This window comes from Acanthopagrus latus, chromosome 8 (assembly GCF_904848185.1).
Source record: "Acanthopagrus latus isolate v.2019 chromosome 8, fAcaLat1.1, whole genome shotgun sequence".
Taxonomy (NCBI): domain Eukaryota; kingdom Metazoa; phylum Chordata; class Actinopteri; order Spariformes; family Sparidae; genus Acanthopagrus; species Acanthopagrus latus.
Genome location: NC_051046.1, coordinates 15597504 through 15615802, shown reverse-complemented (window position 1 = coordinate 15615802; position 18299 = coordinate 15597504). Strand labels below are relative to the sequence as shown.

Below are 18299 nucleotides of genomic sequence, written 5' to 3'. Positions count from 1 at the left end.
ACTGAGCAGACCTCATGTGTTGCTCATGTTTTGATGTGTCAGGATGTGTTTGTATACTGGAAATCATGAGTCATGGAGAGTGACGAGAAACACGAGCAGCGAGTGAGGACGCCGTGGATCTGAGCGTGTCAATATTTTGGTGTGAGAGAAAGAAATGAGAGGAGGAAACAGGAAAATATGCAATTAGAGAAAATGGCTGTGTGTCAGAGTAAAATGAATCACTCAGAGAGAGAGGGACAGACTGTGGATATTCTGAGTGATGAATACAAGGTCACAGATGCCCTCTTTTTCCACCACAGTGCACATTGTTTTGCACAGCAGTCGTGCAGACAGTTAGCCTCTGCCTCCGACACAGAATGTAAACAACTGACCCAATCTGACAGACCACTGTGTGTGTGATAGTAACACTGGTAACAGACACACACACACACACACACACACACACACACACAGGGCTCCACAGCAGAGCCCCTTTACAAGATTGCATCCCACTTATTACAACCTTGCTGACTAGCAGACAGACAGTCCCTGGCTCTTTATCTCCGACTCTATAAACCGTCTCTTCGCAGTGCCAGAGAGTCAGCCAGTCCCAATTCAATAAACTCTCAACTCTACCCAGTTGAGCAAATACAACCTCAGGACTGACAGAAACAGGAGAGCACAGGAATGTTGATTTGTAGTCAGTAAAACTCCCAGTGACCTGCTGAAGGGGTTCATGTATGCTGTATGAGAATAACACTGGATTTAAGAGCCAGTAACGAAAATTGTTCTGAGTCAAAGAAGCTGCATATTAAACATAAATGTTCCCGTGTTGCATTTTCCATAGATCTTGCTCTGTGGTTTAATCATTGCCCAGCAGGCTGAACTAAAAGGTCTGAAGAAGCTGCTGAGGTGGATTACGTCGGCTGATTGATAACCATCTCTTAAGGGTCAGTGCTTATAGGACACAGCGGACATTCCTGTTGCACTCGACAGAGGAGCTTCTATCTCGCATGATAGTGATATGGATGAGTCACACCACAGAGAGACACAAGGATACATGGATGTGCATCAAACATAAAGGATAAGTTCACCCAAAATTGTCAGCCGACAAAGTATTTTCTGGAGCCTCACAGCAAGACAGCACTGCAGCTGAAGCAGAAAACACAAAGCATAAAATAATAATACATGTCTGTGGTAGCCCTGATATTGCAAATTGATTTCAGAAGACGTTATTTAAAACTTTTTTTAAAGCCACTTCACTGTGGCTGCTAATCTAAAAGCTCACACTCTGTCTGAGTTTTGTAAATAACGTCTTTTCCAATCAGGAGAGACTTGGATGACTTAGAATGCTGCCACAGTGTTTTGCTGTGAAGCTCCAAAAACATCATGCTACTTTGCACTGACATGGGGGTGAGTAGATAATGACCGTGCAGATACTGAATCTACAGTTTTAGCCGATCTTGTCCTTTAAAGGTGTTCTCTGTTGATCGTTTGGACAACTAGAGTGATGCTGTGATGAAACCACGCATATCTGCCATATTTTGAGTTATAGATTTTCAGCCAAAAGCAAATCCATTTTGGAGTGCCGTTTAGCTCAGTTGTAGAGCAGGTGTCCCATATACAGAGGCTTTGTCCTCACTGCAGGGGACCTGGGTTCAACTCCTGGCCTTGGGCCCTTTGCTGTGTGTCACTTCAATAAAACAAGGTTTTCCAGGACATCCATAAAAGAAAAGGGTCAAAAAATGATGAGTAAAACTTGTCCCTGTTTCAACATACTGTCAGTTGATGGCAATGAGGTAATAATATAGCAATTAAGAGGATAAAGATTTGGTCTAGGAAGTTTCAAATTATTCCCAAACATAAAAAAAACAAACAAAAAAAGCCAAGAAATGCATTCAAGATGTTTGGTAGACCTTAATGGCACATTGTGCTGAGAAAAATACACACACTTGTTCATATTGAACTAAATATTTTATTCTATAAATATTTTCTCAGCAAAGGGTGTTAATCATTATTATTTCTCTGGAAACATGTCGACTTCTTACAGTGAGTCAAATACAAAACTCTCATTCACCCGATTCCGCTTTATGATATTTGTCGGAGTTTTTGTTAACAAGTGGTCTCTACTTCATTCAGTCACCTGTCAAAAAAGTGTTGTTTCCTGTGTCTGTTTAGCCGCTGTGTGTGTCGCTGATCTTACAAGTTGTCGTGTTTGTGTATGTGATCCGAAGAAACTGCTTTCATTAATACCTGGCATCATTGGTCATTAGTCCTAATCTTTGAAAAACTAGCTTTCAGGAGCCACCTGAACTCCTCTGTCCTCCCTGGGGAGGTCTCCACCCCTGCCTGCCCACTCACAACAATACAGGCGCTGGGACTCCGCATGAAGAGGTGCCTTTGTTCACCGTGAAGAATGCTCATCTCACTTATCCTCTCCTCTTTTCTCCCTCTCCCCCTCAACAAGCCGGTTTGGAATGCGATGGCTTGAGCGTGAACTCTGACTGTTATCCAAATGGCCACCAAACCATCCATCTCCACTTTGTTTTCATTTAATAAGCAGATGAGAGCTGACAGCCATTGAACTGTGTGACTCTGTGTGTGTGTGTGCGTGCATGTGTGTGTGTCTGTGTGTGTGTGCTCACGTGTGCTCAGACACTCCAGTAAGTTACAGACGGGTCTCTTGTGGGCAGCAGTAATGGACTTTGTGCAGAGAGTTTGAGACTGGCTACACTTGAGCAACACTCAGGCGTGCTTCGACCGGAGCCGAAGAAGTCCAGGATGAAAAACGGCTCAGATAAACACAGACAAAACCACATCCCAACATTTAGCAACATATATTGCTTGCTCTGTACATGGACGCACACATGCATGATGACACATTCAAGGGCAGGCGCAAGGATGTAACTTCACACTGCAGAGAATATGTTAGAAGGGTTAAATAGAAGTACACTTTTGAAGATGGATCAGACTGAGCAAATCAGTACGAAAAGCATACAAACATGTATACTATAGACAGAAATCCCAATGTTTACTACAACTTTACTGGCGTGGCTGTTGAGAAGATTTTTTTCAACATGCAAACACACACACACACACACACACACACACACACACACACACTGTGACACACACGCTGTTTACGTTACCTCTCTGAGCTGGGTGAGCCCTGATGAAGTGCTCTTGGAGTAGTTTCTCATTTTGCGTAACCTGACCCCACAGAAGACAACATCCACTTGCATGGTTCCTTTCCCTTCAGAGTAGTTTTCCTTTTCTACCCCTCCACCTCCCTCTCTCTCGCTCTTCCGCGGTTTGTACACCCCTTACCCCTGCCTCCGACTTCTCTCACTTTGCATGGCCCCTGCCTGTACCTCACACATGTACACAGACACAGAGTGCAGCTCCAAAGCGCACAAAAAAGTTTGAAAACGGGCACCGAGTCAGGGAGATCCCTCCTCCCGCCCAGCCTCCGGAGCTAAAATGTTTACAGCTTCTCCCCTCCACTCTCGGCTCTGAAAACACACACACACTCACTCACTCGGACTCCTATCTCTCAATGACGCCGGCTCCTTCTCTGTCTCTCTCTCCTTCTCGTCCCTCTCAAAACTTTTCCCACCCCTCCTTCCCTCACGACACCCCCCTCCTTCCTTCTCCTTTCCCTCTCTCTCTCTCTCCTCCCTCTCCATTTTCCATCATCACCCCCCCGCTCCACACCCCCTCCCACCCATCTCAAACCCCCCACCGCTGAACTAATCTGCAGCTGGCTGGCCAATTGGAGCCCTAGTTGCCGGGGAAACTGAGTGTCCTGCGCTGGAGCAGGAAGGGGCAAAGCTGAGCACGACTGAATACATAAATAAAAGCCTCCTTTGGGAGCCAATTAAAGATGCCCAAGGGCAGCTCTTCCTCTCTAAATGAGGGGACAACATGTTCATCTTTTATTCTGTTCTTTTTTTTTTTGTTTATCTCTGTTTACTGGTTCACATGTGGCAGTCGACAGCAACAACAACAACACCACCAGCTACAAGTAGCAAAGAGGTCTTGTGTGCTGAGAGCTGTGTGTGGAGTGAGACAGAAAATGGTGGTGGGCAGTGTTTGGGTTGTTTACCGCTGACCTCTGCTCAGTGTGAATACAAACTGGGGTGTCCAGCTCACCATTGGGCCCGGGGCGGCAGACTTTCTCAAAAGTCCTGTGGAAAGAGTCAGAAACCGAAGTGAGAGAGCAGGAAACAAGGGTGGCATACTGATGACCAGTGTGACTAATAATTAACCTCTCCACCCCCTCATTGGCCTTCTTTGGCAAGTCCGTTATTACAAATGTATTTTCCTAAGAGAAGAACGATTTGGAAACCTGTAATCTTTGTATTGAACATATGTCAGGGCCAGGGTTATTAAATGATGGGCAAGGCATTTAGAAATTTGATCTAAGAATGGAGATTAGCAATGGAATGTTTATTTAAATGTTTGTTATGTTTGTTTAAAATATGGATCTAGAGAAGCCTTCTGACAATTGTTTAAATGTTGAGGTCATTGTTTAAGCAGATGTTTGTCATTTTTGTTGCAGGATTTGCTTCTGTACATTGTGTTTTGAAAGTAAACTTGATATCCCTGGAAGTGGGACTTCTGAAGCAGTTTGGGAATTTCTTTTTTTCTTTTTCAGTTTCTGTTTATCATTCTCTATTCTCTGACATTTTGTGGACAAAATAATTAATCAAAAAAACGATTTAGTTCATTGCATCTGATACATTAACACATCATCAGCAGTTTAATGTAGATTGAAGCTTTTATGTTGTTGCCTGCTTTACATAGTTTGGTGGTTTCAATGCAGTTTATTTGATAAACAAGGCACTTAGAAATGTGATGTAAAGACGGAGATCACATGTGACATCCGAACACGTGTTTTGAATGTAAAATTTGAATCCGCAAAGAAAATAGTAACAACAGCTGACATGAATTGGAAACACTCAGGCAAAGTACCTCCGAATTGCTACACTAAAAACCCAACTGTAAAACTGCACATGCACACACGATTGGGTATCAGGTTTGCCCTGTGATTTAATTACACCCTACAGATGTGCTGTACAGCTATCAGCATCTCTATCACCTCCGTCACCTCTGCAGACCAACTATTCTGCTGACCTCTGAGTCCAAACCCTGACCTCGCCTTTGAAATGCAAGTGAGATCTGAAAAGCCTGGCTTGTCCATCAATAGCTGGTGGGGGAAACAGAGTGGGAGGTGGGGGCTGGTAACATCTGTTTGGCGTTTAGCCCACCTTATTGTGTTGTTGAGTCCTCTATCAGGCCTACAGCTGGGATCCTGGGAGCACACTGAGCCCACTGTCCAGGGGACTCGCACCGTGACTGGGAACATGGCTCGGACAAGTTCTCAGTCCTTGATGGTGCAACGCAGGCTGTTTGCGAGACCTCTGGTTTAAGCGGAGGAAATGACAATGGATTCAAACCCAGGGTGTGTTTTGTTCCCTGTCTCCTCCTTTCCTTTATGACCCAGAGCCATATTTTACCAGCCATACCAACGCACAAAAATAATACGGCAGAACTGAAGTCATCTCATAGGAGCTTTGTTCAGGAAACAGCTGAGTATCCTATCAGGAAGTACTTTTAATGCCACATGAAAGGACAACACAACTACATACTGTTTTACTTTGTTTACATGTGGCAGACCCTGCCACCTATCTAGCTTCAAACAGTGTTCTGGGGACCTTATTTTCCTCTGGGAAAAGCTTGTTTAATCATGTATGGAAAAAATACATATGTCTGAGTTTGTATTATCACCTCAGTTATGTTGTAAATATTGGAATTCAGAGCTTGAATTTCATATCCAAAACTACACAGTGCCACTTTAATGTAACTGGGCCATTGAATGTGTTTGTAATTCCAACAGTGCTTTTCCTAAAATAAGAACAGACATCTGCTCTGAAATTAAAAAAAGAGTTAATAAGCAAAGAAATGTGTCAATTATTATGCTAAACTTTCCACTTATCTGTCTTTCCTTGGTTTCCTTGCGTCCTTCTTGTAGGAGGAGGGAGGAAAGGAGGGAGACAAACGGAACGAGCACCCAGAATACTTTGTGCTATGTCTCCATCTGTAGGGCAGCTGACGTCTCTGTCAGCTGTGACATACTGTGAATCCAACACAGAGCCGAGGTCACGTCCCTTCGACCTCATGGGACATTATTTTGGAATTACTGGTGGTGGAGAGAAACAAATAAGTGATCCCTCTTAAATTGTGCCATGAGTCACACATGATGTTTGTCAATTTTAAAGATAATTTCCCAGGTCAAGTAATTTGCCATGTGTCGTAAATAAAATATCATGTCATTTTTTGGTGAAATGCTCAGTGACCTACATTGTGTCACTCAACATACGTTGAAAAAGAAATGTATTTCAATACTGTACCAGAGACTTCAAATAATGATTCTACATCATGACATGGATAAATGCAGTTACCATTTTTTAGGTAATTTAATGTCATCGCATTGAACAACGTAAAGCCACAGTAGTCTGGATCAAGTTTACCCAGCAGCTCTCCAATTATTTCGGTGCGACTTTGTCCCAGAGAAGTTGGGAAGTCTATATACCAGGAATTGAGACACAACACTGTCTATTCCACTCTTTAAGACAATGTTGATCAAATAACTCGCTACTAAACTCGCTTCAGTCGATCCAGCTGGAGTCATTTAATAGTGAGGAAGTGAGGGAGGACTTTTATTTATATATATATATATATTTTTTTTTTAACCTATTTTTAGGTAATGTACGGTGGGTGGCACACTCAGAAGGACATGTCTATATTTGCCTTTAATACTGTTGTGCTAATGTGTTTTTATACTATTTGTGGGTTTCACGGCAGCACTGTTGTGTTGATGTGATTTCTAATTTGTTTGGGTTTGCTGTCATCCTGTCTCGGTCACTGTTCCACACTTGAGAGTCGCCTCGTTGTAGAGGGAGGTTACTGGGAACCATTTTGTATTTGCTAAAAGATGTTCCAGATGTTTGTGGTTGTACTGCACATGAAGAGATTTCATTAGAATTTGAGGTATAATAACCATAAGCAGATGAGTGAATCACCGAGGACATCAGCAGCTTCGTTGGTACATTTTACATTGCGTGCCAATGTTTTTGAATGCAAAATGCAATACCTACCTGTACAAAGGCGTTTTGCAATAAGAATGTACAACCAGTAGGAGGGGACAAATCCACAGCACTGGTCCATGAAAAAAAAAAGTTTTATCACACATAATGGTGCTACATTATTTACTTTTTTATTACCCAATAACGTCCCCACTGTGCATTACATATGACTTCACTGAAACTGGGTGAAATGCATATAATAGTATACCATGGAAAAAACTGCAAGTTACAATTTTTGAGGCGTTTTATCCACATGAAATGATGACATTGATGTGTACAGCCATTTGTAGCCCGGCCTTCACTCAATTTCATCTGCGTGGAAGAGAAGACACCTTGTAAGATTATACTATCCGGTACTTCTATCAAACAACAATAATACTATTAACAAATCAATCAAACACACTTTATTGATATAACACCTTTCAAACACATCAAAAATATATTCAAAGTGCTGAACAAGTGATGAAGTGAATAATAAGAATAAATAAATAATAAGTAAGAAAGTAAGTAAGTAAGTACAATAGAGAGCGAACAGTCATCCACAGTAACCGGCTCTGTAGCAGCCACTTCTGGGTTGTTGTTTTTTTTTTTTTGTTTTTTTTTAATCATCTTGACAGATCATCCCTGGTGCTGACCTGTACCAGCTGCCTTAAATAAGTTTTCATTCATTCCATCCGGTTAATGTATTGCTCATGTACACGTTGAGTCAGTTATGTCATGTTGCCGTGTGGGGACTGGGCGGCTTGGCTTCCTCTGTTCTGTAAAAGTGCGTCTGCTTGCTGCTGAGAGAGTCTCACATACAGAGGCTGTGGAAGAAGCGGGGTGGCGGCAGGCTCACCTCTGGACCTCAGCTCCCCCTGCTGGCGCGTGGGAGCGGTGAGGCAGGGGACTCATCTGATCGTGCACAATCAGTAGGCTGAAGTCCATGACATCACCAGCTGCTTCCAAATAAATCACATTTCATTCATAATAATATTGTGAATATTAGTTTAATACAACGTTATTTTGTGCATGAGTTTTAATTTCGGCGCTTTGTGCGCGTGCGTGTGAAGAGTGGTGTTCGAATGTGTCGGGGATAAGGATAGCGCGCGGGGGAGGCATCAAAGCAACAGTTTTGAGGTGGGGCAAATCTAAATGACTGACTACTTTACTGCCATCAAGCCTATAAATATTAGAAGTGATCCAGAGAAGTTAACAGTCTTCAACCATTGTGACACAGGTGAGTAACTGCTTCCTTTCCGTGTCAGGAGTCAGAAAGCTGAGATGAATTTATAACGTTAAGAATGGTTTAGTTATTTGCAGGCAGTCAGAGCTCAGAGAGAGAATCTGTATGATTATTTAAAGTAAATTCATCTTAAATTTTACAGTTGTGTACTTAACATTAACATTACAGGTCCCATATTATGAAAACCACGTTTTCTCTGGTCTCTACATATATAAGCTGGTCCTCCCTGAGTCTGCCAACTCCCACAATGAGGAAAATAAGCGATTCCTGCATGGTCTCTGCAGCCCACCCACTGGTAACACAATGCTCATACAGGCTGTTCAGATTCAGCTCCTTTCCTTATGTAACGGTAGGAGTTATTATCATAGGCTGACCTCCTCTGGGCGGGGATAGGCGATATCTGAAAGGGGGGCGTTAATCCCCGAGGTGAAGTTCGGTGTGTCCAGCAGTGAGACAGCAGTGTCGTTGCTCAAAGCTTGACACGCAAGTATCTCAGTTGTTGGTTGTAAAAATCAACATCAGAGCCTATATTCTGTCCCAGCTACAGAACAACAGAAGAGACAGTGGTTGCCTTTCAATTTTTAATGAGAACGTGCAGGCTGCGATTCGTGTTAGTTTGCATGTGTGTGCTACCCACTTCACATCAGACTGCTTCATTAAGGAGGGTCAGTACAAAGCTGGCTTTACCTGGACACTGACCCTTGTAAAAGGATCAGTCCCAACTATACCGGACCCAGCAACTGAACCCGAGCCACCGAAAAGTGTGGCGGCGGTTTGATAGTATTTACAGTTGCCTACCAGTCTGGTTAAGTCAGCTGGAAATCGGCTTACTAGTTAGCTCCGCTTCGGTCCGCTATGCCATGGTGTTTGAAGCGAGTTTGATGTTAATAATATTACTATGGAGCTTAGTTGTCCCAGTAACAAGTCTGGAAACATGTGCAGACTGGAGACAGAGACGATGCGAACAGTGTCCAAGAGTTTTGAGACTGTGTTGGAGACAAACACAGCTTTCGCTAGCTGCTAGCCATTAGCTTCATGGGAGTAAATGTAACAACACATACGAACAAACTAACATTATTCAAGCACACTAACCATTCTGAAACGTCCTGCTGCAGCCACAGAATCTGTACTTCTTCAGGAGCCTCTCCTTCTGCGTCCTATTATGGATCAAACTGGTATGGTTTAACGAAAAAATCGCTGCAAGCCATAGCATACATATGTACATCCACCATAAACATTAGGCATGCTACCGCTAACGCAAGGGGCTTCCCCTCCCTGAGAATGACGTAGAAGGCAGGGCTCTCCAAGTAGGCGTTGACAGACGGAGCTCATTAGCATTTAAAGGTGCAGGCACAGAAACAGACCTGCTCTGAATAGAGCTCTGTATAGCGACTTTTAGACAGCTGAAATTCAGGACCATGGATGGGTCTGGGGCAATGCATATCGAATACAGTTTTGGATTTTGGAGGTTTTGGACCTCTGACAGCTGTGTGCAATTGATGAAAAACAGTATAATATGGGACCTTTAAGTGGAAATTCCCTTAATTTTGCTTATACCTCAGATCGGATGATCTCTGAAATGTGGAATACGAAGTGAATACATGAAGTCGTAAAGCAATGGTTTAACATGTTTTGTCTAATCTAATTGTTAACAAGGTAGAAACCACTGGATGGTGGTAAAATAAGTATACACTATCTGTAGCACAATATCTGAAACATGGTTATGGTCCTTCAATGGGAATAAATGTAAGTCCTTCTTTTTCTTCTTTTCACCTGTTTTGTTCCCACAGTCTAAGAGAGAAAGAAACCAGCAATGAGGTGTGAAACTTTGTTGATTTTAATGTTCACAGTTGTAAAATGCATTGTATAGTAAAGGGTGCAGTAACTGCCTCATGTGAAAAAGCTATTCCTTTTTTTTAGTGTAATTAAATGACCTTAATGTAAAGCTATAGTGATTATTTGTACACTACGTTTGGAGCACCACAATGTGAAGCTCTGCCCTTCAGCACTCTCCATGACGCTCAGCTTCAATAGTTTTCCCTGCCTTCATACATGTTAACACATTAACTAACTGCAAACAACTGATCATGGCAAACTTGCCAGTGTCTCCAGATTTCCATGCTGAGAAAGATCAAGAGAGTGGTAAGTGGTGTTCGAATGTGTTGGGAATGGTGATAGCGCGCGGGGGGTGGAATCTAAGAATCGAAGCATCAAAGCAACAGTTGTGATGTGGGCCAGTTCTAAATGACTGACTACTTTACTGCCATCAAGCTTATAAATATATCTTAGAAGTGATCCAGAGAAGTTAACAGTCTTCAACCACTGTGACACAGCTGAGTAACTGCTTCCTTTCTGTTTCAGGAGTCAGAAAGCTGAGATGAATTTATAACGTTAAGAATGGTTTAGTTATTTGCAGGAAATCAGAGCTCATGTCATATTAACTAACTGCAAACAACTAATCATGTCAAATGTGCCAGTGTCTCCAGATTTCCATGCAGAGAAAGATCAAGAGCCTCAGCCTTGACAAACACAACACTGCGTAGACCTTGTGCTTTCAGGTGGCCACGACATTTAATGCGCTGAAGGAGAACCAGGTGATGGGCCAAACCAGCAACATAATGATGGTGAATCAACGACAGCGACCCTTTGAAGACAGCAATACCATCCAACCAGACAACGACACTCCATCTCCTGAAATTCTGCCATCAAGCATGATCTTGGTTTGGCCCATGACCGCCGAGAACACACAATGCTGGAAGATCAGGAGATTCCAGTTAGGGAAATCACCCTGTGTGTGCGCATTTCGGAGTAAGGCTGAAGTCTTTAATGTCTTTTGATTTTCAGAAAACATGGGGGTGAAGGAGAAACATCAGAAGAAGAAGAATGGCTTCCGGCGCATCTTCCCCTGGATGTGGAAGATCCTCAGGTCATGAGTTACCACTAATGATGAGGATTAGGGATGTTTGGGATATTTCTATCTATTTCTATCTCTCTATCATTCTCCCTGTGTTTTGTGGGGGGTTTTACTCCGGGTGCTCCGGTTTCCTCCCTGACCTGCAGCTGACCTCCATACTCTAACACCACTGCATTAATTCTGTTGTGTCATTCTACCTCATATAAAGTAGGCACCGTACAAATTAGCTTTATTTAATTCCTATTCATTTTATATTCATCCATTTAGTTCCTGCATTTAATTACCAACAAGGTTTAACTGTAACATTCAGTGATGATAAAAATAACCACAACATTTACATTTAGGGCATTTAGCAGACGCTTTTGTCCAAAGCGACTTATTTCATATATACATTCATACCCTGATGGTGGTGGCCGGCACCTTGCATGGCAGCCCATCAGGAACAGTTTGGGATTCAGTATCTTGCCAGCATCCTTCCATCCTTAACAAAGATGCTAGCTCTACCCCTGAGCCACAGCCAATCCCAACAACAATTAAGATAATGATTACATAGCAGAGACCACAAATCATTTTCTGGTGTGTGGACATGGCAGATTAGAAGGCTCTTCTCCAGCAGCTGTTAGAAGCTTCTCCAAAAAGTAGATTAGTCTGATTATGACTGGTCAGAGAAGGGCAAACAACTGCTGCAGCCTGCACACTGCTACTGGCACCAAGTGGTTCGACATAACATGTTTGTGATTATGCATTAGTAAAAAAAAAAATAATAAAAAAAGGAGGCTGCACTATAATTAAATATCTACACACGCCAAACAACATGGGTAATTATTTGACCATATTGGTCAGAGAATTTCAGCACAATGTCAAATACTGTAGATAGGAGGAGGAATGCTGAACAGCAGCAGCCAGACAATGATTTAAAAGATGACATACCTCTATATTTGGATTTATTTTCCTCCTCCTCTTCTCTCTGTTTTCTGAATTGCTCACCTGAAGGCTCCCAGCTCAGTCAGCGCTCATGTGACATGGCACCCCAAATATAGGAAGGATGAGCTGATGAGGAACAACAGGGAGGCACAGTTTGTTTTTTCTTTCTTTCTTTCTTTCTACACAAAGCACTCCAGCTGACCTCCTACATGGCCTGCAGTCACACCTGAGCCAAAACCTCCTGAATCTGGAGGGATCAATTATCATCAATCAAGATCACTGCTTGTTTATCAACTAGCAATATTCTATCAGCGATAAGATGAAAGATTAAGCAGATCTCAGAGAGGGTTGTGTTGGTTAAATAAGTAAAAGGATGTAATTACCATCCTGGTTTGCACGGGTGATCAATTAATACCTTATAAAGCATCATGGATTGTTCTTCTTCCTATTGGTTGGGTAACTATGATGTAGCTACAGGCTGTCATGTCATGACATGTCTCCCTCTGATGTTTTTCTGTCCAACATGGAGGACGGAAGCTCTCAGTAATCAAACTGAATCAAAGACTCATATGTGTTAGGCTTAGTGTTTGTGTGTGTGTGTGTGTGTGTGTGTGTGTGTGTGTGTGTGTGTGTGTGTGTGTGTGTGTGTGTGTGTGTGTGTGTGTGTGAGATCATGCAAAGCGTAACCTATTATAGCAGGAACTTTCATTTCATGGTCAATTTCACAATCAATTTTCATACTCTCATACAGAAACTTCAAATATGTATTTAACATTTTATTTATTTTAAGTCAAAAATGTCAACCACCAAATATAAGAAAGAAAGAAGTGATCAATTAAATATACGATATAAATAAGGCATTACACAAACACACACACTCAAATATCAGCACAAAATCCCGCTAAATCATCCGTTAAATGTTCCTATTTTTGAATATCTTTTTTTTTTTTCCGGGACCTGTGCCTTTAAGACCATGACACGTGACCGCGCAGGCAAGACGTCACACCCGGAAACGAAGTGGCTGTCATTGCGATGTTTTCATGGATGTTCTGTTTTCAATGGAGATGGAAGATATTTTTGGCAGCCACAGTGACATCAGCTGAACCATGAAATGCTTCTCTCGTCGACGGCTGGAGAGGAGGCAACCCTGTCGCCTCCCTTACAGAGGAAACGACAGTAACTCCCACTGACACGTAAGTAAAGTACTGCCACGAATGTGTTGTGAAATAGGTAAACACTGAAGCTAGTTCAATGTAGCATTAACCCAGACTGCCTCTTTCCTTTAAGGTTGAATCTGTGGCTGTTTTACGTGCAGGCAGCAGTCTGTCCCGTCGTGCTTTATTGATGTTTTTGCAAAAGGGTTTCGTACAAGACTGATACACATGGCCGAGCTAACAGCCAACTGACGTGATGACCATGCTGACTTTTGGAGCAAGAGCAGTCCTCTTTAACCTGAGGTACTCTTTCCACAAAGCGGGCTCCTTTACCCGAACCAGACTCATCCACAACTCCAGGGCATGTTTTGTCAAACGAGGGCAGATTTTAACACAGATTCCCAAGGTTACATTGCTGTGTTTGGGTGCAGTGAATGCATCATCCTGTGCTGCAAGATGCCAAGAAGCAATTCTCCCATCCCCAAAGTCTGACAGACAGTCTCTAGCCAAAGTCCAAGTGCACAAAGTTATATTTTTCTTCCGCCTCACCCTTCGCGCGTTGCTGCTGCTCTTTAAATTTGGCCCCCTCCTCCTCCTCTCCCCCTTGGCTCTGGTGTCCTCTCGCTGGGCAGGGCGCTGGCTGGATGCTTTGCTATGGGTGACAGAAACGTCTGGGCCCACTTTCATCAAGCTGGGTCAGTGGGCGAGCACCAGGCGGGACATCTTCTCTCAGGAGTTCTGCGAGCGCTTCTCCAGGCTCCATGTAAGGGTCCGCCCTCACTCCTGGGCCCACACCAAGCAGTGTCTCCGGAGGGCTTTCGGGGAGGGCTGGAGGAGCGTTTTACAGATCGACAGCAAAGAGCCAGTGGGTTCGGGATGTGTGGCCCAGGTGTACAGAGGGTGGGCCAACGCGGACCAGGTTGACGACCCAGCTTTCCAGTCGCTGGTGGAGGAGATGGAGAAAGAAGACTTACTGGAAGCTTGGGAGATACCTGGTCTGAGAGGAGTCACCAGATCCCTGTGGCAGCTCTGGAGGGGGAGGAAGGAGGGGGAAGGCTTTGAGGAAAGAAATCACCCAAAGGTGCAGCATGAGGAGGGCAGTGCAGAGAAGGGGCATCTGATACCTGTGGCTATTAAGGTGAGAGACTGGTCTGCCTGGTTGAACACGCTGACCCTTTCTTTCCTTGTCTTTTTGTTTTTACCCTGTCATCAGGTGTTTAAAAATACGTTCTGCTGTATCACAGGTGCTACATCCAGGCATAAGGGGTCAGGTTGAAATGGACCTGATGCTGATGAAAGCAGGAAGTTGGCTTCTGCACTGCCTGCCTGGTCTCAAGTGGCTCAGTCTGTTTGAGATAGTGGAGGAGTTTGAGAAGCTCATGACCAAACAGGTAGGATTATTCAGACTCCATCATACAGCTCTAGATTTATTAGCATTTCTCTACAGGCCAGAGTTTAGGCTGGTAGAGTCATTTCAAGTGATGTAACTGAACTTTTATTTCAGATTGATCTCCGGTTTGAGGCAAAGAACATCGAGCGTTTCCGGGAAAACTTCCGCAACGTGGAGTATGTCAAGTTCCCAACTCCGTTACGACCATTTGTCACCAGGACCATTTTAGTGGAGACTTTTGAAGTGAGTGCTGAGGGACTTAAAAATCTATGGAAATGACTGATACAGCGTGCTCCAAATGTAAAGTACAACCAAGTCACACATATCGCAATGTCAAACGAACATTAGTATAATTATGGAACTATTGTCTTCTATAGTAAGCTCAACCTGTTTGACACACTGTCTCTGATTTCCAGGCAGACCGCAGTACAGATTTACTCTAAATATATTCATTTAATCAGAATCATTAGATTATAATAAACATTTTTGTTCAGGAGAGTGAGCCCATATCCAACTACCTGAGCTCTGACATTCCTCCGGAGGTGAAGCAGAAAATAGCCAGGATGGGAGTAGACGCAATCCTGAAGATGGTGAGATACAAAACCTGCGCCATTTCAGTTGCACCTGATTAATGTCGTTTCCTAATTTGTATGTGAATGTCTCCCTGTCTGTTCGGTGTTCATGTGTTCTGAGTGAATGACAGCCATTTTCATTACGTCAGATTATATCTACTGGATATTTCCATCATATATTCCAGGTTTTTGTGGACAACTTTGTCCATGCGGATCTCCATCCAGGGAACATTCTGGTCAAGTGCTCGGGGCCTGTTCCTGGTTCCAGTGACAGCACTGGTGTCTCAGGGGAGGCCCATGGTAAGACCACCCTCACTGACCTGTGGGACACTGTAGTGATCAGCGTCAGGCCGGACCCGAATCCTTTCCAGCTGGTGCTACTTGATGCAGGCATCGTAGCCCAGCTTAGTGACCACGATCTCGCAAACTTGAAGGCTGTCTTCACAGCTGTGGTGCTGCAACAGGTAATGAAGGAAAGCCATCATACATGAAGTTTCAATACTGAACTGTGGCAGCGGAACACAATTGTCTTCTTTTTTAACTCTTGTATCAATAATAGATTGTTTTTTGCTTCAAATATGATACTGTCAGGTTGTAGGTATAGGTGAACTCTCACCAAACCCAGTGACTGAATTTCCATCTACTGTTAGTATCTGGGAGAAATCCTGATTAATATAATGAATCATGAACATAATTGAACCTTTTTTTTGTTTTAGGGTGGGGTGGGGTGGGGTTCCAGATCATGAGATTCAGAGAAAAATTTGGGAAATTTTGACATTTCTCACTTAACAGCAGTGTATCAGAACATATGTTAAAACTTAAGGTTAAGGTTACTTTTTTGTCGCCTGTTAATTTTCAACTTTTTCCGCATAAAAAACATTCAGTCTTTAACTCCATAAAAATGGCTCTTCAAAGTAAAAAAAAAAAAGAAACACACAACAATGAAATGTAATCTGAAGGCCAGACCAAACCTCCAGCATGGACTAACCGTCATCTTGGTTTTGATTTTTCTTTCTTCAGGGTGAACGTGTGGCAGAGTTGATCCTGAATCATGCCAGGGCTAATGAGTGCCAAGACGTGCCACAGTTTAAGAAGGAGATGGCTGAGCTGGTGGACCAAGCCCTCAGCAACACTCTCTCTCTGGGAAAGGTACAAACCTGGATTGTGTGTCCGATGCAGGCCCACATGATAACAGCTACCACGATGCTCTTGGTTATTATGTTACTGTAGAGGACGTTATCCTGAAATAACAGTTACTGATTGATGGGCTCTGTTGTGTTCATAGGTCCAAGTGGGTGAATTGCTCTCCAAAGTCTTTGGTCTACTCATCCAACACAAGGTAGAATTTCAGGAAGTTACATTCATTATTGTGAACAGGAACTCCATGCAGAGAAGCTTAAACTTCATGAGATGTTACGACAGGTGACCACACAGAGTCACTGCTGTTGTGGAGGTTTGTAGTTGACTATCCTGAATATTTTGCTTTTAGCAGGAAGACATTGAAGGCTAAATCACTGATCTCTGTTTCATTTTTCTGTGAATGAAGTCTAACTTACAAAACTGCTGCTTTGTGGGGGCCACTGCCTTGTTTTAAAATAAAATCATAAAGCACAATTAGAGATCTTGTACTCTAAGGCAGAATTTTAAACTTTAAATCCTCTGACTGTACTAGGCAGTCTATGTAATGAACAGAATAAGTGGGGTTTATGTCCTTCACAGATGCAGAGAGTTAAAATAAGAGCATATTAAAGACTTTTAACTTTTAAACCACCAACAGGCAAAGAGTTAGGACTGCTTTAATTCGATAGCTCACTGACATTGTTACTCTTTTTTTTTTTTTTTTTTTTAGGTGAAGCTGGAGAGTAACTTCGCCTCCATTGTGTTTGCCATCATGGTGCTGGAAGGTCTGGGCAGGTCACTTGATCCAAACTTGGACATCCTGGATTCAGCCAAACCCCTGCTGCTAAAGAACTATACACAGCTCTGACACACACATACACATAACAGCAACACTATACGCTTCTATATAGTATATCAGAAGATACTGTATCCTCCGTATGCATCAGTGACGGGTTGTCTTCAACCATAAAATGCACGATTCCTTTGTGGATCACATGTTCACTGTCTCATCACTACATTTTAGCAGTGCTGATGCCATCATTACCTCATTGAGTTTTAAACTGTTGACGATTCCACTTTCCTCACTGTTGCTCTTGAATTTTACTTTAAGTACTTTCTGGTTGTAGTACAAAAATTCCACCCACCATAATCGATTTTAAGGAAACACTCACCGAGCCTAATGAAGTAGAGTGTATGCGTTTTAAATGAGGCACCACGTATTTATTGAGTGCTAATGGAGTCAGACGCATCGTCAGATGCACAGATGGCTTCAGAGACCATTTGTAGTGATTTATGACATAAAACAAGATCCCTAGTTGATACTTCCCATTTTACTTTTTGCTTTTTAATGACTGATATTGACCTCAGGATGTCTTTTAGCACTCCATCTTTTATTGCATCTTAGATAATGTTGTCTAATGGACGTATCTGGTGTGAATCATAATACCTGGTAACATTTGTTCAGACTGACATTTCAACATTGACAGTGTGAAGGCTTTGGCTAATTGTACTCACAGCTGACCCATGTCTTTTGTTTTACCATTTTAAATTAAATCAATAAAAAGGGAATCTATACTAACTGGCCGTTTGCTTTCCTTTGTTTTCTCTTCTAGAAACTAGTTGTGAGTAGGGGTGGGACAAAGTATCGATACAGCAATTTGTCACAATACTTCCACTTGAGATATTTCATCAACTTAGCACATCTCAGTTGGTGCCAAATTCTGTGAAATTGACACAACAATGCAGTGAATAAATACATAATTCCTTTATTTTGCATTCCCCAGTTAGATATTGTCATGTATGATTAGATTATTATCTGGCAATGTATAGATCATTGCAGAATTGCTGCATCGTGATACTATCATTATCATGGG

General features: G+C 42.7%; 2 protein-coding genes and 1 long non-coding RNA gene across 3 annotated transcripts in view; 2 read left to right on the top strand and 1 right to left on the bottom strand.

Moving 5' to 3' along the window:
* Positions 1-3569, bottom strand: part of si:dkey-82f1.1 (DENN domain-containing protein 2A) — a 35703-nt gene extending 32134 nt beyond the window's left edge. The window contains exon 1 of the mRNA XM_037107996.1: positions 3129-3569. The gene's annotated coding sequence lies outside the window, so the exon portion shown is untranslated. The remainder of the gene's footprint in view (positions 1-3128) is intronic.
* A 6443-nt stretch (positions 3570-10012) lies between these two features.
* LOC119024047 lies at positions 10013-11914 on the top strand. Its single transcript, XR_005076390.1, has 2 exons — positions 10013-11125; positions 11197-11914. It is a non-coding gene; the product is annotated as an uncharacterized LOC119024047 (long non-coding RNA).
* A 1009-nt stretch (positions 11915-12923) lies between these two features.
* adck2 (aarF domain containing kinase 2) lies at positions 12924-18009 on the top strand. Its single transcript, XM_037106442.1, has 9 exons — positions 12924-13383; positions 13478-14482; positions 14589-14735; positions 14849-14977; positions 15229-15324; positions 15492-15770; positions 16327-16455; positions 16592-16645; positions 17156-18009. Exons 2-9 carry the CDS (start codon positions 13601-13603, stop codon positions 17291-17293), a joined length of 1854 nt encoding a protein of 617 aa, XP_036962337.1. The 5' UTR covers positions 12924-13383; positions 13478-13600; the 3' UTR covers positions 17294-18009.
* Positions 18010-18299: the final 290 nt, after the last annotated feature.

Excerpts from the sequence above, each read along its gene's own strand:
- adck2 (XM_037106442.1), top strand. The coding sequence starts at position 13,601 with ATGACCATGCTGACTTTTGGAGCAAGAGCAGTCCTCTTTAACCTGAGG. Across the intron at positions 14,736-14,848 it reads AGAAGCTCATGACCAAACAG|ATTGATCTCCGGTTTGAGGC; the intron begins GTAGGATTATTC and ends CTTTTATTTCAG. Across the intron at positions 15,325-15,491 it reads TAGACGCAATCCTGAAGATG|GTTTTTGTGGACAACTTTGT; the intron begins GTGAGATACAAA and ends CATATATTCCAG.